Source organism: Lacerta agilis, chromosome 10, assembly GCF_009819535.1.
Source record: "Lacerta agilis isolate rLacAgi1 chromosome 10, rLacAgi1.pri, whole genome shotgun sequence".
NCBI classification, from domain to species: Eukaryota; Metazoa; Chordata; class Lepidosauria; order Squamata; family Lacertidae; genus Lacerta; species Lacerta agilis.
Window position 1 is genome coordinate 4,442,792 of NC_046321.1, and position 18,103 is coordinate 4,460,894.

An 18,103-nucleotide genomic window follows, 5' to 3' on the forward strand; every position below is an offset into this window, starting at 1 on the left:
TGGGATAGTTGTGGTGTATAGAACTTAGAAGTGGGAGATAGCACACATTGGCTCTTATATAATGGTAAGCATAACTGAGAAGTGTGGCATCCGAACAGGTTTCTTGTTTCATTAAGTAAATTCTTGAAAGAATTCCAGGTGTCAATAGCGACATTCATGCATGTTGCTCTCCTTCCTTTTGGAGTTTCATTGTTCTCTTTTTAATCTGTTTCTCGTAGGAGCACAAAGGAGGCAATAACTTCTAGGCGAATTGCTTGTATGTCAAGTCAAATGACGTTAATTGCCAGAATGAAATTCCTCCGGCTTGTTTACATCATAGTTGTAAAAATGAGGGCAGCTTTGGGGCACGTAACACTTGGGGAAGCTGGTTCCTTTCAAGGGTATCAAAGCCAGGCACGTAACTCATATAACCAGTGTTTTCTTTCCTTATAGAAGAGGAAGCGGAGAGAGAGAGATGATGATGTTGTCAGTATTTGTAGCCTCGATCTTAAGGTAATTAAAACATTTTTCACATGATTGTACTGATAAGCAAAGGTGCTGCATTCATTGAGATTTCTGGTCTACCTTATATTGAAGGCTTGTGGTGGGTTTGATTGTTTTCCTTCTTCTGTTGACCAACCATCCAAGGTAGTTGAGAGCATATTGCTGTTTCCATTTAACTGATGGGAAATGGCAACTGAGAGATTGCAACTTTCCAAAGGCTCCACCCACCAAGTCTCCAGCTAAGCTGGCATTTGAACTTCAGTTGCCCAGCTTCGGGCTCAGCACACCTACCTACTTGGCAGTGCTGACAAATCCCAACACTTGAAAGAACCCAAAATTATCGTCTCTGAGACCTCCAGACCTGGAGGGTGGTATCCTACTCTGTCCTCATAGTTGAAAGCGATGGATTTAGGTCCAGTGATTTCATTGAGTCTGCCCTTCGTATGGTGAGCATTGGATATCACCAGAGGCTTTACTACCTGGAGATTTTTGGTTTATTTCCAAACCTATCTCTGTGACCGTGAAGCCTAGAATGTTGCTACTTCACTTTTTTATTACAGAATTCTAACTTTATTGAGCAATTACAAGAGGCAAGAATAAACTTTGCTATAAAAATTGTTTCCCTTCAAGATATACAGTAAGATGGAAGATTCTCAATACCTGCTTTTGTGCATTCTTCTAGCAAAATGTCATAAAAGGGGGCAATTTTTTTGAATAATTATTTCTGTACCTTCCACAACTAATATAATTTATCAACAGACATCCAACTGTTCTCCCTTCAAGCTTTCCCCGACCCACCTCCAACCAATTTCTCACTGCCTGACATTAGGGAATAATATTAAACCAGGTTTTGCTTGGTCTAGACGCATAGAAATTTCTAGACCTAACCTAGTCATGTCCATCAATTTCAGTGGGTGTACTCTGAGTAAACTTAGTTGAAGACCACCTTCTGCTCCCTATTTTTCTAGCAGGGACTGTAAAATGCCAACTGTTTTCCTAGGATGGGCTTCATTTCTCTGGGCTTTTTAATGACATCCATGCTGTAGATAAGGGGTAGCCAACAGAGTGCCCTCCAGATGTTGTTGAACTACAACTTCCATCAGCCCTGACCATTAGTTCTGCTGGTGAAGCTGACGGGAGTTGTAGTACCACATTGGCTATTCCTGCTGCAGAATAATGTTTCCCTGTGAAAACCCACCAGGCTCTTCCACTGTATGTTTTTCCAGAAGATGAAGAGAATATTTTAAGACTGTTCTGCTCAAAATTGCTTCCTTTTGTTGGTTTTGTAATCTTAATTCTAATGTGTGTTACAATATTTAAAAATATATACTGGCAATTTGAAATGTATGCTGCATAGCATCCTGAGCACAAAATGGAAAGGTAACTTAGACATTTTATAAATGAAAGAACACCTCCCACTGCCAAAAGCAAGAACTTAGCAATGGTGAAATGTTTGTAATGGTGAAACTTTGCAGTGTGCTGCCCCTTGAGTGCAACTGGCATTAAGAGTATATGCAGTACTTTTCCTGTATATGGCTTTATCTTTACCTGAGCAACGTAACTGAAGTAAACACTATGAGACTGAGGCATGCTAATTCTGATTTATGGGAGGTTGATCCCCAATCATTGCCTCCTTTGTTAATTAATGATTCTATTGTTTGGTCTTTTTATCAGCCTCAGTTTTATTATTTCTCAAAAATGGATTTACTGACCTGTGGATGGCTGTAACTGTTTTTTTTATCTAAGGTTCACGTGTAGGTTCCTTCAGCTCAGAACAAGTGATTATCAAAGCAGGCTCAGACAGCACAATTGTTGCTCTCTTCAGCGATTGTCTGCTTCATATCGGATTGCACAAATCTCCCTGTTCATCGGGCTCCCCAAAACCTTGGAAGAAATGAGGCTTAGTATCAGCTCAGTAAATATACAAGTATCCAGAGATAACCACTGAAAGAAATACGTGCCTCTTCTCAGGTGGATAATAATCTACCACTTTTACCGCCTTCACCCACTGCTGCTGCTGTTGTTGTTGTACGTAGCACTCCAGCTAAAGTGTAGACACTTCAGCTAAAACTTCTCCACTGCCTGCCCTTACACTCCTAGGCTAGGTTCAAGGTTCTTGAATTGTTATGCAAAACTTTGCACAACCTGAGTCCAGGATGCCTTAAGGACCACCTGAGCACTTACATCCTAGCTTGGTCACTGAGATAGTCCTGGGGAGCATTGTTAATTGCCCCTGTCTTTCAGAAGCCTGACTGGCTTCAGCTAGAAGTTGGCTGTTTAGTGTCATGGGTCCCATGCTATATGTAGAATATTCTTCAGTGGGGATTCAGCAGGCAGCCTTGCAACTAATTTTCAGATATCTCTTAAAACCCTTTTATGCCAACAGGCCTTATTCAGTGTGAGCCAGTCATTTATTATTAGTTTGTATTTCATTTTTATGATTATTTTACATTGTTTTAATTGCATTTTATATTTTATTGCACTTATAAATGTTGTTGTCTGCCACCCTGATATATGTGGAGGGGTGGTCTATAATAATTTTTGTCAATAAAGAAATAAATTTCCCCACTCTCCTCCTCAAAACTATCCTCCTGTCACTCTGAAGGTGTGATGAATCAGGTTATAGTTAGGGGCTGTTTAGAGACCCATGGAGTTTTAAGGGTTAATGGAAGCCCCTAGTTAGAGTGACAGACACCCTTAGGAGGCGGGACATTCCGCTATTTAAAAGGAGGGAGCAGCCGTTAGGGTTGGTTGGTTGATGGTTGAGTGGGTGTGAGAGGGTTGGAGAGTGGTGACTGAAGAAGGAGGGTGTGGGGCGAGGTTAGGTTTAGGTTAGGTTAGGAACGTTAAAGATGTGCTTATGTTTATGTTGATGAAACGAAGAATATATACTGATAACAAACTAAGCTTATGAACCTATACTGAAACCGCTATGCTCTGTACTAAATAAAGATCTCTTGTTTTTGAGCCAAGTCGTCATTCTTTTGGTCCAGCAGGTTATCTAAGCTCTTGAGGAGGGGAATTCAGGTAAAGGGCAAAACTAATCTGAAAGGAGATAGTTTGTGTCTTAAGTTCCCTCAGGAGGGGCTAGTGGGCGAAAAACCTGGGATTGCCACAGAGTTGCTAAGAGGGCTTAGTCAACTGGTATAGTGAGGGGATCTAACAAAGAGAGGCCCCGAACTATAGGCAAAAGAGAGGTTAAACCCCAAAGCCCAGAGCAGTGAAAATAACCGGCCACGACCGCTGGACAGTAAAAACCCCTGTTACTAAGAAATTCCCAGTTTATTAAATAAAGGGAAAGACAGTAACAGATGGACCTCAAAGGGACAGGTGGGGTGAGTGTTAATTTAACCCAGAATACCTGAGTAAAAACGTAACTTAGTAACAAGGGGAGAGTCTGAGGTGGAGGTTCGTCGCAGAAAGCAACAAAGCCTTTGCTGAATCAGCATATTCTTACTGTACCTGTTTGCTAATTGATACTTCTCTGGCTTGTCCTCCTGCTGCTAGTCTCTGTCTTTTCACCTCTCCTGGCTTGTCCAACTGATTCAAGGATGGGGAACCCGAGGCCCTGCATATGCTGTGGTACTACAGCTCACATCATCCATAATAATTGGTCGTGCTGGCTGGGTCTGATGGGAGATGAGAGTCCAACAATATCTAAAGGACCCCCAGGTCTCCAGCCTTGGTCTAAGTGAACCATTTGTATGTTCTGCATAAGGCTTAGTGTAGTCTTAATACCAAAAGGGTAGACATCAGTATTAATTGGCTTGATAGAATCCAACAGAGTGTGCTTTTAATTCATTGAAGTGGCTTTCTGTTCTGTTGTACACAGTTAAGTGCAGTGGTACTACCAAACCAAATATATATGCTTAGTGGTTATAATTCAAAATTTGTTTTGAAAAGGTGTGGCTGTCTACATTAAGATGGCATTGTTTCATTTTGACTCGATTTAAGCAAAAATGCTGCTATTTTCAGTAGTACATATCTCATACACCCCACAGTAACTGGGTTCCATCTCTCTTGCAGCTGGTACGAATTAATGCAAAGGTCCTGTCTGAATGACATTTGCTTCTGAACATGCACAACTGTTAACATTCAAAGCCAACAAGGTGGAAGGTTAGGTCTTAGTTTTCAGCAGTTCAAGTTTGTCTTGCTGACGTCACTGTAGGATTGTAAAAATCCCTGACCTTCCTCCAGCATTCAAGCTGACACATTTGGAGAAAAAGAGAGAAACAAAGAGAGAGAAACTATTTTTATTAGAGCATGAGGTTGGTGAAGGTCTGTGCCTTGATGGCAAAATATCTTGTCTATTTTAAGCTGATGACAGTAACTTTCAAGTGTTTGCTCCCTTTGCCTTTAAGGTTAATGGGTGAAGGTTGCTTGGTGACCCATGATGGCCCTGTTGGTCCCACTACGTTTCCAGAAGTCTCATCCTGATTGGGGCTAGTATCCAGATGTGTTCTTCATTAATGCTGGTTATTAACTGGTGAATGGCCAAACAGTGAAGATCGAGAGCCTAGAATTCAATAAATGAGCGGCTGTTCTGAGCGGTGAAGAGTGAGGCTGTGGAGATAGCTGCAGCACTGCAGGTGGATTGAAGAGACAAGAATGCATGGCCATTTTAGATTCCATTGACTTCAGTTGACTTGGGAAGTTTTGAACTTCTTGTGGCGTTGTGAATTCTCCCTCAGATTGATAAAGGTGGCAAAGCATATTTGATGCAGACCCTGGTCTTGAATCTCTGAAAGGTTGGGGTACCTTCTTAGTGTCACACTTCACTCAGGGGTTCTCTCTTTATTACTAAAACTGAGAAATACAGGCTGTCTGCTTCCTAATTCTCCCCGGCTTATATGAGACAACTTTCTAGTCCTTGGTGAACTCCTCCCCAACTCATGGGCATCCCAGTCCACACTGTTTTACAAGCTTCAGTAGTCTGCCAAATTTGTAAGCATAGCTATGGTTACAGCTGCACTGTGAAAGATAAAATATATGGTTTAGAGGCTTAGCTTTCTCTTAGGAAATGTAGTTATGTGAAGCTGGCAGGAATCTTTGAAAAATTATGTACTTGAACCCATGCACGTGTATCTTTCCACGGCATTCTCATTTCACTCCTTGTTGAAGCCGGAGTTCTACTATACTTGCAGTAAAACTGCCTCTGACGTGCCATAGCCTGTCTTGCTAACATTATGGTGATAGCCACCAACTTGGATGGCTTTAAAGGAGGATTACCCAGATTCATGGAGGGCAAGGCTATCAGTGGCTACTACCCGTGATGGCTCTGTTCTGCTTCCATTTTTGGAGGCGTTGTCCCTCTAGGTGCCAGTTGCTGGGACTCCCTAATGGGCAGGGTGCTGTTGTTCTCATGTCCAGCTTGCTGGCTTCCCACAGACATCTGACCGGCCATTGCGAGAACAGGATACAGTGGAACCCTGGGTTACGCACACCCCAGGTTGCAGACGTTCGAGTTAAGAACGCCCGCAACCCGGAAGCGTTTCAGGAGCGTGCACGACCCCCGGATGCGCACTTCGCACATGCGCAGAAGCACTCAAATCGTGCTACTTCTGGTTTTCCGGGGTTTTTTGTACGTTCGGGATATGCACGCCCGCGTTACGCATAGCAACCCGGAATGGATTGCGTGCGTAACCCAGGGTTCCACTGTACTGGATTAGATGGGCCATTGGCCTGATCCAGCAAGCTTGCCTTATGTTCTTATTGTGCACTGTCATAAAACTAGGCTTCCTCTGGTTCTTTGAGGGATCTCATGAGCTAAGTGGACTGGCACTTATTAGCAACCCTATGACTTGGCATTAGATAAAGTCTTCATTGTGCATACTGTGTTACAATGCTAAGCTCTTCTATTATGTAAGTTGCAAACTAATGATTCATGCCAGGTGAAGCCTAAGGTGTATGTATGTTCAGAAGGTGTGGGCCCAATGTTTATTAGCAACAAGATTGCAGGGGCCTCGGTATCCAGCGCTGAGTCGAAGAGAAGTACAGTGCAGCTTGCAAAGGGCATGATGAAGCTATCGTTAGTAATCCCCAGTCTAGTCTGTGTTCTAGATCCTCAAAAGCCTGGTAAGGAGTACTGTAAGAATTTCTTATGTAAAAGACATAGGAATTCTGTGCCAAGAAAATTTGAGTGTGTGTGTGTGTTTGTTTTTTTATAAAAAAAAGTTTAGTACACTAAATGTAGCAAACGACATAAAAAAACGGCACTTGGAATTGAGATCACTATTATAGGAAGATACTGCCTTTTACCATGAAAGGTCAGTTAGATAGCATGAGTAATAACTGATTGACATCCTCTGTGAATTTGTTTAATCCTGCTTTAGAGCAACCTGAACCAGTAGCCCTTACCATAAACTATCCACTGTGTGAAGCACACGAAGGGCTGGAGCACCTTTATTTATTACAAGAGAAAGATAAAGCATTTTGGCTTTTTGCATTAGAACCGGGGTGGGGAACTGGATCTGGCCAATGGGCCAGATTCCTAATGCCCCCACCTTTTGTGGGCCTACTTTGATAGGTGGGTGGGATCACCTTCCTGTCAATCACTTGATGTCAAAATGATTCAGTGGGAATCACTAATCAGCTACTGTAATTGGTGCTGGAAGTGCATCTTCCAAGGGGCATGCTCCATTTGCTTGAAGCACTATTTTAGCCAAGTGATTTGAATGCAAACTACTTCAAGAAAACAGAGCAAATCTATATAAAAGTGAGCTCCCAGTATCAAAAGCTCTTTCTCAGCTTCTAAGAAAGTCCCCTTGGCCGCTCTAGGGGAACTCCTTAGTGCATCTGGTCTCAGTGAGGATTCCTGTCAGCACCTGTCAGCTGATGGGCACTGACAGGGACCCTCACTTGTAAAGGAACAATTGAGAGCACCAGGCATGGGGCATATGGGCATAATTTGTGGGGAACAGTCTCACAGGCCAAATTGGGCCTGTGCCATACCTAAATAGGTTTGCATACTAGAGACTCCCCACCACTGCTTTAGAAAAAAGGCAACATGAGAGGAGACATGAGAAATGTACTAAAGTTAGACATTGTGTGGAGAAAGTGGGCTATGATTTCCTCCCCCCCCCTTGCCCACAGTTCTAGAACTTGGGGCCATTCAAATTGATGGGCTGTAGACCTAAGGATGACAGTATTTAATGCAGCACATAATCCATTATGGAATTTGCTGATCCAAGATGTGACTACCGCAAACGTAGGCGGTTGTTTAAACCATCTGAAAGGAGTTTAGACAAATTTATGGGCAGCATCTCTTATCTATGGCTGTTAATCGTGATGGCCAAACGGGACTACAGTAGAGGGGCATTACCATCAAGCCCTGTGCCTAAACTTTCTGCAGACTTCTGTAGAAAATGAGGTGCTGGAGTAGGTGGACTTTTTTCTCTAATTGCCCCTCCCCCCTTTTTATTAAGATGACTAGATTTGTCCAGATTAAGTTATATTGCATGGTAAACTAGCATCTCGGCTGTTGCTGCTTTATGAAACTTGCAGTAGTCAAGCAAAATACAGGTGGCAACCATTTTGCACGGGAGTTCCATTCCTGACTCCTGTGTGCATCAGTGGAGCACACATTAAGTCCACCCCATTCTGCCCCCCCTTTCAGACCACTTCTAGGTTGGCAGAGACCAGCGTGTGCATGATTGTGCATCAATTGGATGAGTGTAAAATGGTCGCTGTTAGTAGTAACATAAACCAGTCCTTGGGGAGACTAAATGAACCTTTCATGGAGTTAGAGCAGTGGTTCTCAAAGGGTGTGGCAGGAAAGGATGGCAAGTGTGGCAGGAAGATTCAAAGACAATCAATGAAACTTTTAAACAATTCAGTGTAGTATAATATAGTATAGTATCAAAGTATTTTTTTGATATACAACCAGAAACAGTATCCACACCTCTCTTCAAGAGCATTGGCTATTTTTCTGCTATTCTCCTCTACATATAGTAGAAAACAGGGATTTGTCATATTTGTCAGAGTCGGAAATCCCTGCTCGCTGCATATAGCGAACAGGGAATTTTGACTCTGACAAATATGAAAGATAATAAAAGAGAAAGGTTTGTTTGTGTCAATGAGATGAGAGTTTGTCTCAAATTAGACCTAATATAAATGAGATTACCCGGCAAAAAAGCAAGCTCACACCTCTCACTGAGTTTGTATATATACTTAAAGGTAAGAGGCTCATTTATAATTATATTTTGGGAATGATTCATGTTCTTATGTAGCTGCCTTCTTTTATACTGTATGGGTGTCCCATGATCATATTATAAAGTAGTTGTGTTCTGTGTTGCAAATCAAGCACTGCTAGGAGTTGTTTCTTTTTGTTTTACAATGTATTTCTTATCGATAAAACTACCGTATTTTTCACTCCATAAGACACACTTTTTTCCTCCTGAAAAGTAAGGGGAAATATCTGTGCGTCTTATGGAGCGAATGGTGGTACCTGGAGCTGAATTGCCAAGGGGCCAAAAGCAGATTGTGCTTTTTATTTTACAAAGAGAAAAGGGGGTGTTGAAATGACCCCGCCCAGCAGCTGATCAGCAAGACATTGGGAGAGAGATAAGAGTCCCAGCTCCCTTTCGGCCTGCCCCCTTGCCTAGGCCTCCATTGTTGAATGTGCTGCAGAGGGAGGTTGTTTGTTTCCCCACCGACATGTGACTGGCTGATTAGATTATCTGTCTGGAAACAGTAGAAACGCTCCCTTTCCTTAAGATTTTTCAGAAATGTGAGTTGAACCCCATAAAAACGGGGCTTTTCCTCTTTGCTTTTCCCCCTTTGCAAAAGGAGCTTTGCTTTTCCCACTTTGCAAAAAAAGCTGCACAACTTTTAGCTGATCCTCAAAAAACAGGGATTTTCCCTTTGCAAAAAAAGCTGCAAAACTTTTAGCTGATCCTCAAAAAAACAGGGCTTTTCCCTTTGCAAAAAAGCTGCATTTTTTTGCTGATCCTCAAAAAAACAGGGCTTTTAGAGGAGGAAAACCAGAAAAATATTTTTTTTTCTTGTTTCCTCCTCTAAAAATGAGGTGTGCCCTATGGTCTGGTGCACCCTATGGAGCGAAAAATACAGTATTGGTGTGGCCATGAGCAGATTTTTTTTCTGAAAGTGTAGCCAAGAGAAAAACAGTTTTAGAACCAGTGGGTTTAGAGTATATGACTTTCTTAAAAGCATGGCCATTACTCTTATACCAGATAGATGCTGCTGTAAAAAATAGCATCCTTTCCTTTGTTGGGTACCACTTTCAGGGCCCACAATTATAGTAACCCTAGTCAGACATGGCAGCTCAAACTCACTCATTTGTCTTGGCCAGCCCTGAAAGATAAATGATTAGTTGGAAATCAGCATTTAGGATGAACGGCCAACTGGACCACCCAAGTCATGAGGAGAAAATAACTATGAGTGTATGGTTAGCATATAAGTTTAAATAAAGAATATAAAGTAGTTTCAAACTTGTAGTGTGGTGGCTGCTTTTCTCCCTTCCTTTCATGTAAATCTCAGCTTGTTTTTACATCAGGAGCTTATTGCAAAGCTCTTGTATTAACACAGGCAGAATGTGAAAGAATAAAGAGAAGGCTTTATTTGATTTTCTGTGCTTTCATCCATCTTGAATGTTGATATTTGAATGGTACTAGTGATGGTCTATACTGCTGAATTTCAGTGGGGGAATGAATTGTAGAAAAAACACATCTGTGCTGCTCCACTGTAGTTGAGCTTTTTATTTATATAGCCCATCTTAACTGCAGAGACATCCCATCAGCCTAATAAAATGCTGTGTTCCAGACTGCATGTATACATTATAGGAGCCAAGCAACCCCTTTGTCTGCTTACAAGAACACAGCTTTACATTTTTGACAGGGACATAAATATCTATTGCTGGAATGTTAAAAGCAGGTTATAGCCAAGAAGTAATGTGGTCAAGCAGGTCATATGGGCTGACTTCCTATAAGTACTCATTCAAACAAAGCTGTGTATTTTCCCGAAGAGCTAAAGCAAGCAGTAATTTTCTCAGTATATGTGCATTCTGGTCATAGCATTTGATAGATGACACCTTTGAACAAGGCAGCAGCTTAAACTAGCTGTGGTCCCCCAAACCCTACTACAAGGAAATGTAAATTCTTAAAAGTTCTACCTAGAATAAGTAGATAATGAATAAAATTGCATTTTTTTAAAGGACAGAAAGCAGAATAAAGTGGTAGAATCATGAGATGTTTGACTAGGACCTGGGAGAGCCGTGTTCAAATCCCCATTCAGCCATGAAGCTCACTGGGTGACCTTGGGCCAGTCACCATCTCTTAGCCTAACCTACCTCACAGGATTGTTGTAAGAATGAAATGGGGAGGAAGAGAACCATGTACACTACCTTGAGATCCTTAGAAGGTGGTATAACTTTAATAACCTTTAGAGTCAATCCACAAATTGCAAAATAATAATTAGGAATAAAAAGTAATAATTGGGGAGAACCTTCTAAAACTTGGTCACGACATGGACGTTTTATTTCAGCAAGCCACCAGGTTTGTTTGCCAATGCTCCCCATGCAATTTGGATGCTGTTGTGCACAAACACTATACAGTAATGTGAAGTTGTGGGTCCACCCTTAAGAGTTAACATTGTTTCTGTAGTCCCAGGCATTTGGGTCACGGAATGGTGAGAAGCAAAGAGAAGTTTAGCATATGCTGTACGCCCAAAATGCATATTCTCCAACGATTCTCTGATGAAAATATGGATGTCCCATTCCTTAATGATACTTTTACTATTTATACCCCACACACTGCCCCAGCACTCTGGGCAGCTTCCAACATATATAAAAACATAATAAAACATTAAAAAACTTCCCTATACAGGATTGCCTCAGCCTGCTCGGGGGTTAGAAGACACCATACCCTCCAACATTTCTTAGATGAAAATAGGAACATTTGCTGACTTGCTGTGTTCCATTTGATTGTTCGTCCTCTGTTTCTGAGTAAACAGGGGTCAGTGTGTGTAGTGGTTAAACTAGTGTTGGGAAATGTAGAGCCCAAAACCTACTTAAGTGATCTTGGGCTACTCAGCCCAACCTACCTACTCCATAAGTGGGGGTTGAGAGAACATGCATGCCATGCTGAACTCCTTGGGGGAATAGTCAATCAAAATGTAATAACTGCACATTGGAGCCACAGCTAGGGAGGAACAATGTATTCCCCACCCCCATGCTTGCAAGAGCCTCTTATTGCTCATGCCTGGAGATTGTTCACATGTGCTTAGTTCCATAAATGCCTTTGCAGAGAATCATCACATCCACTTACTTATACCTGCCTGTGTGTACCTTGCAGCATCAAATCATCACCTGCTGTCCCCTCCCAAGGCACTTCACAGGCTGCAAATGATTCTTCAGCGCCTCTTATACCTCCCAGGGGCAAAAGATTGTGTCACAATAGATTAGGGCTCTTTTGCAGTTCAACTAACATTGATCACGTGCTAGTTTAATTTAAGTATGAGCTTGGAGCATTTGGGTAGGTGAAAGTTGGCAGGCATTGGCGAATCCCAGGTCAGCAAAGATAGCAGGAACAGTTCTTCCCTACCAAGGCCCTTGGTAACAAGAAAACACTTCACATCCACAAAATATGCCCAAGCTTACATAATCCATTGCCAAGCATGTTTAAGAGGCAGAACATCAGTTCATTGTATTAGGTAATTAACACTAATTACTTAATGACAAGTTCCTGTGTGACTCCATGGAGCTGCTCTTCTGCTAGTAGCTCTGTCCTTTTCTTCACCACATTTACATTGCTGTGCTAGCCTTTCTGTTGGCTAGATGTTTGTGCTGCGGATATCTTTGGGACTCTCTTTAGACACTAGCTGTACAAATCTTGTGATGTGATGATCTCCTGCCCACCAGAGGATGTTTTGGCTGATGGGAAAATGTGGTAACTTCCTGAGCATCTGAAGAACCAGTACAATTAGAAAAGCTCCTTGGTGATGTCTACTTGGTCCTCTGAAGTGAGTTTTTAAAGTAATGTGCTCTTTTTAAAAACAGCTAATATTTTGAGATGGGGTAAGGAAAATACATCATATTTTATATCATAGAAAAAGGCTCCAATACAAGATATTCTACTGGTTTCCTCTACAACTGGGCCTGTTATGTGGGGCCGGGTTGGGGGGCAAGGATCTAGCAATAGGAGAACAGGCTCAATTTAGACACCATGCTAATTTGTTAAAAATGAACAGATAAGAACCTTTGTTTCATACACTCTTCACTCCCCTCCTTTTTGATGTGATGGGAAGATGCCAGACTTGAACCATAGCTTATCATTTCGTCTTCATGTGGCAAGCTTTTTGATTGATTTTGTGTCAAAGCTATGGTTTGACACAAACTTAGAAGTACAAGAGTTTAACCTCCTACCCTCATATAGAAGAAAGGAAGAAAGAAGTATGAGAGTCTAAGGCTCAGTTGTCTCATTCTCTCATCCCTATCACTAGATTGAAGTAGGTAACTTGGAACAGGGATTTATGTGGGTGTGAGGGAAGCCTAGCAAAGAAGTGTAGTGAGAGTGATGCTGGAATGAATGCTGGGGCGGTAATTGTGTTTCAGAACTGGGAACCAAGTTTGATATGGTTCCTTTCAAAAATGGTTGCATTTACAAATCCACCTTAAACAATTTTCCTTTGAAAACAAAAGCAACACCAGCACATATAGTCAATACAAGTGCACTGCACCCAAAACCTATTTACTTAGCTTTTATATTGCATTTCTTGTGATTGTTTAGAGAATATACATTACTGATAATATTTATGACTGCTCTGTGAGGTCGTTTGATATTATCCCCTTATTATATGTTCCTCCTAATTGTTACCAAAGTGTAACCCTTAAGACGGGGGAAATAACCTTACTCTTTAGGTAATGCCTTTTCTGAAGGATGTTGTTGTTGTTGTTGTTGTTGTTGTTGTTGTTGATTTTAAGCTGTTACCTTCTCTAAGCCAGAATGGCACAGATGAAAAGCTGAAATAAATGAAATTGAAATAACTCAAGAGAATGGGTTTGTTTTCTCTCATACATGTTGTCAAGCTTTCATAGTAGAAGCTGGAATTTTCATACCTAGCTTCCCAAGAGCAAGACAAATCACATGCCACACCCCTGGAGAAAGAGAAATGGCACCTGTGAGACCCTGTGTCACTTGTGAAAGCTGTGCCATTCATCTGCCCCTTGATCTCCTTGAAATATTTGAGAATATGATTGAAATGGGTTTATAGCCCCTAACACTTTGCAGCTATACAAACAATCTCAAGTTGCCCATTCCCTTTCTCAAAGCAATAGAGTCTGAGGGGTTGGCAAAGCCGAAAATGAAAAAGAAACTTAACTAAACTGGGTGCAAAATTGTGTATTGACTGCATGCTCCTACACAAATAAATAATGGGATCTGTACTGCTGGTGTGCCAATAGGATAGCATGTGATGCTGGTATAAGTATTTCCCACTATTCTTTGGTTTGAAGGTGTTCCCTTGCCTCGTTTGCTGTGGTGAAGCTGGAACAGCACAAGAAGACCCAGCTTAAGGCTCCAATCCTGTCCCTATTTAAGATGCAAGCCCTACTTTGTGGCCCCTGCCATCTTACTGCAGCGGACCACTGTCCTCTAGCCCAGTACTGTCTACTCTGACTGGCAGTGGCTCTCCCAAGGCTCCAGCACAGTTCTTTCCCATCCATGGTAGCTGAGATCCTTTTGGCTAGAAGGACCTCTACATCGGGGAAGGGCTATGGCCTCGTGGGAGAACATCTGCCTTACATGCAGGTTCAATCCATGGCATCTTCCATAGAGGCTGGGAGAGAGCCTTGTCTGAAATGTTGGGGAGCTGCTGCCAATGTAGATACAGTAATACTGAGCTAGATTGACTAAAGGTCTAACTTGGTAGTGTGCAGCTTGCTATGTTCTTTCCTGTGTCCTTATATTCTCTACAGTCCCTTCACATATACAGGTGAAACTCGAAAAATTAGAATATCGTTGAAAGGTTCATTTCTTTCAGTAATTCAACTTAAAAGGTGAAACTAATATATGAGATAGACTCATGACATGCAAAGCGAGATATGTCAAGCCTATATTTGTTATAATTGTGATGATTATGGCGTACAGCTGATGAGAACCCCAAATTAACAATTTCAACTTTGGGGTTTTCATCAGCTGTGCGCCATAATCATCACAATTATAACAAACAACGGCTTGACATAGCTCGTTTTGCATGTCGTGAGTCTATCTCATATATTAAACTCCAGTAGCTAATGAAAACAATTGTTTACATAAATGGACTTTTCCACAATATTCTAATTTTTTTGAGTTTCACCTGTAAATTCAGTGAAATTTACTTCTGGGCAAGTATGCATAGGGGTGGGCTGCAAAGTCTAATCAAGCTTCTGTCTAAATAATCCCCAAGAAAGCAATGGAGGTTTGCTTTTCTGTGATTGCATCATGTCCTCCTTATTTTAACTATAATCTAAACCCTTGCTGTCCACCACCTTTTAATTAAGCTTTAATGTGGTTTTATTTACACCTTGAAAGGGCTTGGCCTACATCTCATTACTTTGGGGAAGGCCAAAAATTGAGAACATTCATTAATTAAAAAGAGCCCAGCTGAATGCCTAGGGTGTTTCCCCTGCCTCACCCCTCTCAGTTTCACGAGAACTTCCTTCATCCTTTTAAAATACCTAAATATAGGACCAGTTCTTTGGCCCTGTTTGACACAGATTTATTAGGAACTGAATGCACTGAAGATGGGATGGGGGGTGGGAGAATTACTGGAAAACAGATGAGCTGTTATTACAGCGATGCTTGTGTGACCTTGAGATGCAAAATGAGAAAAATAATACATTCTTGAGCAGCCTTCCCCAGCCTGTGCCTTCTGGCTGTTTTTGCTGTGCTGTCTGGAGTTGATGTAGTCCAAAAACATCTGGAGGTACCCGGTTGGGGGAGCCTGTTCTAGAGCGTAGAGAGGAGGCGGAGGAGGAAGTTAGCATGTCTCATTAAACAGAATGAAGAGATATGCTTAATTCAAAAACCAAAGAAGTGCAAATGCAGTCATGTTGACTTCTAGAAGAAGAGCAGTTCCATATAAGTGGTGTCCACCCGAAAGTTCAGGAAGTGTCCCCTAAGTGTAGAAACATTCTCCCCTCTGATGCGCCCATGCTTGCCAGAGGGAGCCACTAAGATATGTTCCTTCAGTCCAGGATCAATCTAACTTCACAAGCCATGTGAAATATTTTAGGTACCTCTGGGTGTTGCCAAGAGGGTTCAGGGGGGCAGCTGCCCCTCCCAAATCAATAAAAACACTTAACTGAGGTTCTGCCCCCCAACAAAATCCTTGCTATGACCATGGGTACCATTGAAGCAGCTGCTTCATCTGAACTTTGCCCCCCTGCCTTGGGTTCCCTTTTAATGTTGCAGAGGGTGCTGAGGACCCGCCATGGGTCACTCAGCCCTAAACAATCTGAACGATGTACATTGCCACACTCTTTAAAGCAAGCAAAATGTTTGGCATTGACTCTTATTTTCAAGTAAGGGAGCAATGTGGGGGAAAGTGCTTGAAATGTGGGCATCTGCACAGAATGGCTGTAATGTTTAGCACATATCCACAATAACTGAATTTATTTCCTGCCTTGGACCATCCTAAGGTTTGGATTTTTGTAGGGTTTTTTTAATCCCTACAGCAGGCACAGTTGTTTACAGCAGAAAATAAAACAGAGGATGTTAACATATCCAGTTTGATGGCTGGCTGGGGCTGCTTTGAGAACAAAGAAGGTGGAATGCAGGATATATTAATCAGGGGTTCCAGTTTCATTAAGAAATACTGTAGCACATAATTGCTTTGCTGCAAGAGAAAATGTCTCAACATCTTAGTTGGTTTTGCCCTCTTATTCCATGTGGGTTTTGCAAATCTTGAATATTTGAACACCTAAGGAAGCTGTCTAATCTAAAACAAATAATTGTTATCTAGTTTTGAGAGAAAAGCTGAAGGTTCTAGCAGCAGAGGACAATGTCCATACAAGAAAAATCATGTTGCAAGGCTGCAGTCTAATGCACACTCATGTGTGAATAAATCCCATAGAACTTGGTGGGGTTTCCCCCTTGAATAATCATGCACAGATGTGAGCTACAGGTTGGTTGAATATTGTGAGCCCTGAGCATCTTTACTGGGCTACAAGTCCTGTTGAGATGTGAAGGGGGTTGCTTCACGTCTTTCGTTTTAAGACCTGGGTGCATAATTACTCTGGCACTGTAGAAATGGGCCAAGGCATGAGATTGGGGCCAAAACCTGTTTAATCCAACAAATTGAGGATTGGGATATGATACTACTGTATATGTATTATGCCAAGGAAAGCTTTGACTACTGCCCTTCACTTCATGGGCAGTAAAACCAAAGCCTCTGGTGCCTTTGAAATCTGGGCACTCAGGAGTCCTCAAGTTCAATTGCCTGATGTCAGGTGATCCATGCATATGTGGCTCCACAGTCTGATAAAGGTGTGGCCTGGAGCCAAAAAGGTTCTCTGCACCTGCTCTAGACACACACAGCTTGAAATCCTCACTTTCTCAGGAGTAAGCTCCGTTAACTCAGGTCATTAGAGTTGTGCTATTTAACTCAGTTTTAGCCATCACATCTGCACCTCACCTTCCTCTAAGGTGGTTGGAGCATCACCACCCACATGATTCCCCCCAGTCCGTCCCCCCAGTTTAATCCTCATATCCTGTTTAATCCTGTTAGGTTAAGTTGGGCAATTGGCCGTAGATCACATAGTGAACTTGGCGACTTTAGCAGGGATTTGAACCCATGCCTTCTTGCTTGTCAAAGTCTAGCAATATCATACTGGCTCATAAACATACCGGTATTTAGGGGCTGCTTTACCTGGGGCTGCCACATGAAAAGGAAGGCAGGGCTTGTCCCAAGGGTCAGGGTGCTGCAGAAGAGGCAATTGGTGCAGGTGCAGCTGCCCCCCCCCCCCGTGAGAAAAAAATATCAATCACCTGCTAAAATTCACACTTGGCCTTCACTATTAAAGATACAGGAAGAAGCCTTGTTGTCTTTAGCATCTGATTATCTTTCAGCCCAGCCCTATACACCAGGGGTGGGCCACCTCAGACCTGGGAAACAAATGGCCTCTTTGCCTGGTCCTTAAAACTCTCCCCAGGCCACATCCCTCTTTTCCCAGGCTGGAATGCATCCTAAACTCTGATAACGCCTCTCGCCTGCCTGGGTAGAGGACAGAGAGAGGGGTGTGTGTGTAGAAATCAGTCGTCTGGACAAAGGTAAAATTTACATTAGTTGCCTTGCCCACTTTTGCTTCTGGTCCCGCCCACCATTGGTATATGCCACACACCCCTAGTTTGCCCCCAACCTTGGTCTGAGCAGAAGCAGATCTGACATAGAGTTGTTCCCCAGTAAGTGTTCCCAAAACTGCAGCCTTAAATTTCCCCTAAGCTGCACAAGTGCTGTGCTTGAAGTTCAGTTGCTTTGGAATTAGCACTACTTGCGGAGCTCGTTGCTGCACTCTTAAAAATATTTGCACATACAGTAAATTAAAGCTCATTTTTATAGAGACGCTCTGGATTTCCAGCGATTCCCCCCCCCCCCGCAACAGTTCCGATAAAGCTGCATCAAATGT

The 18,103-nt window shown here is 42.3% G+C and overlaps 1 protein-coding gene across 2 annotated transcripts in view; it reads left to right on the top strand.

The window, feature by feature from the left end:
• Positions 1-18,103, top strand: part of NET1 (neuroepithelial cell transforming 1) — a 61,285-nt gene that overhangs the window by 25,578 nt on the left and 17,604 nt on the right. For both annotated transcript variants that reach the window (XM_033161436.1, XM_033161438.1), the window contains exon 3: positions 433-492. In XM_033161436.1, the coding sequence (XP_033017327.1) occupies positions 433-492 (60 nt within the window). The remainder of the gene's footprint in view (positions 1-432; positions 493-18,103) is intronic.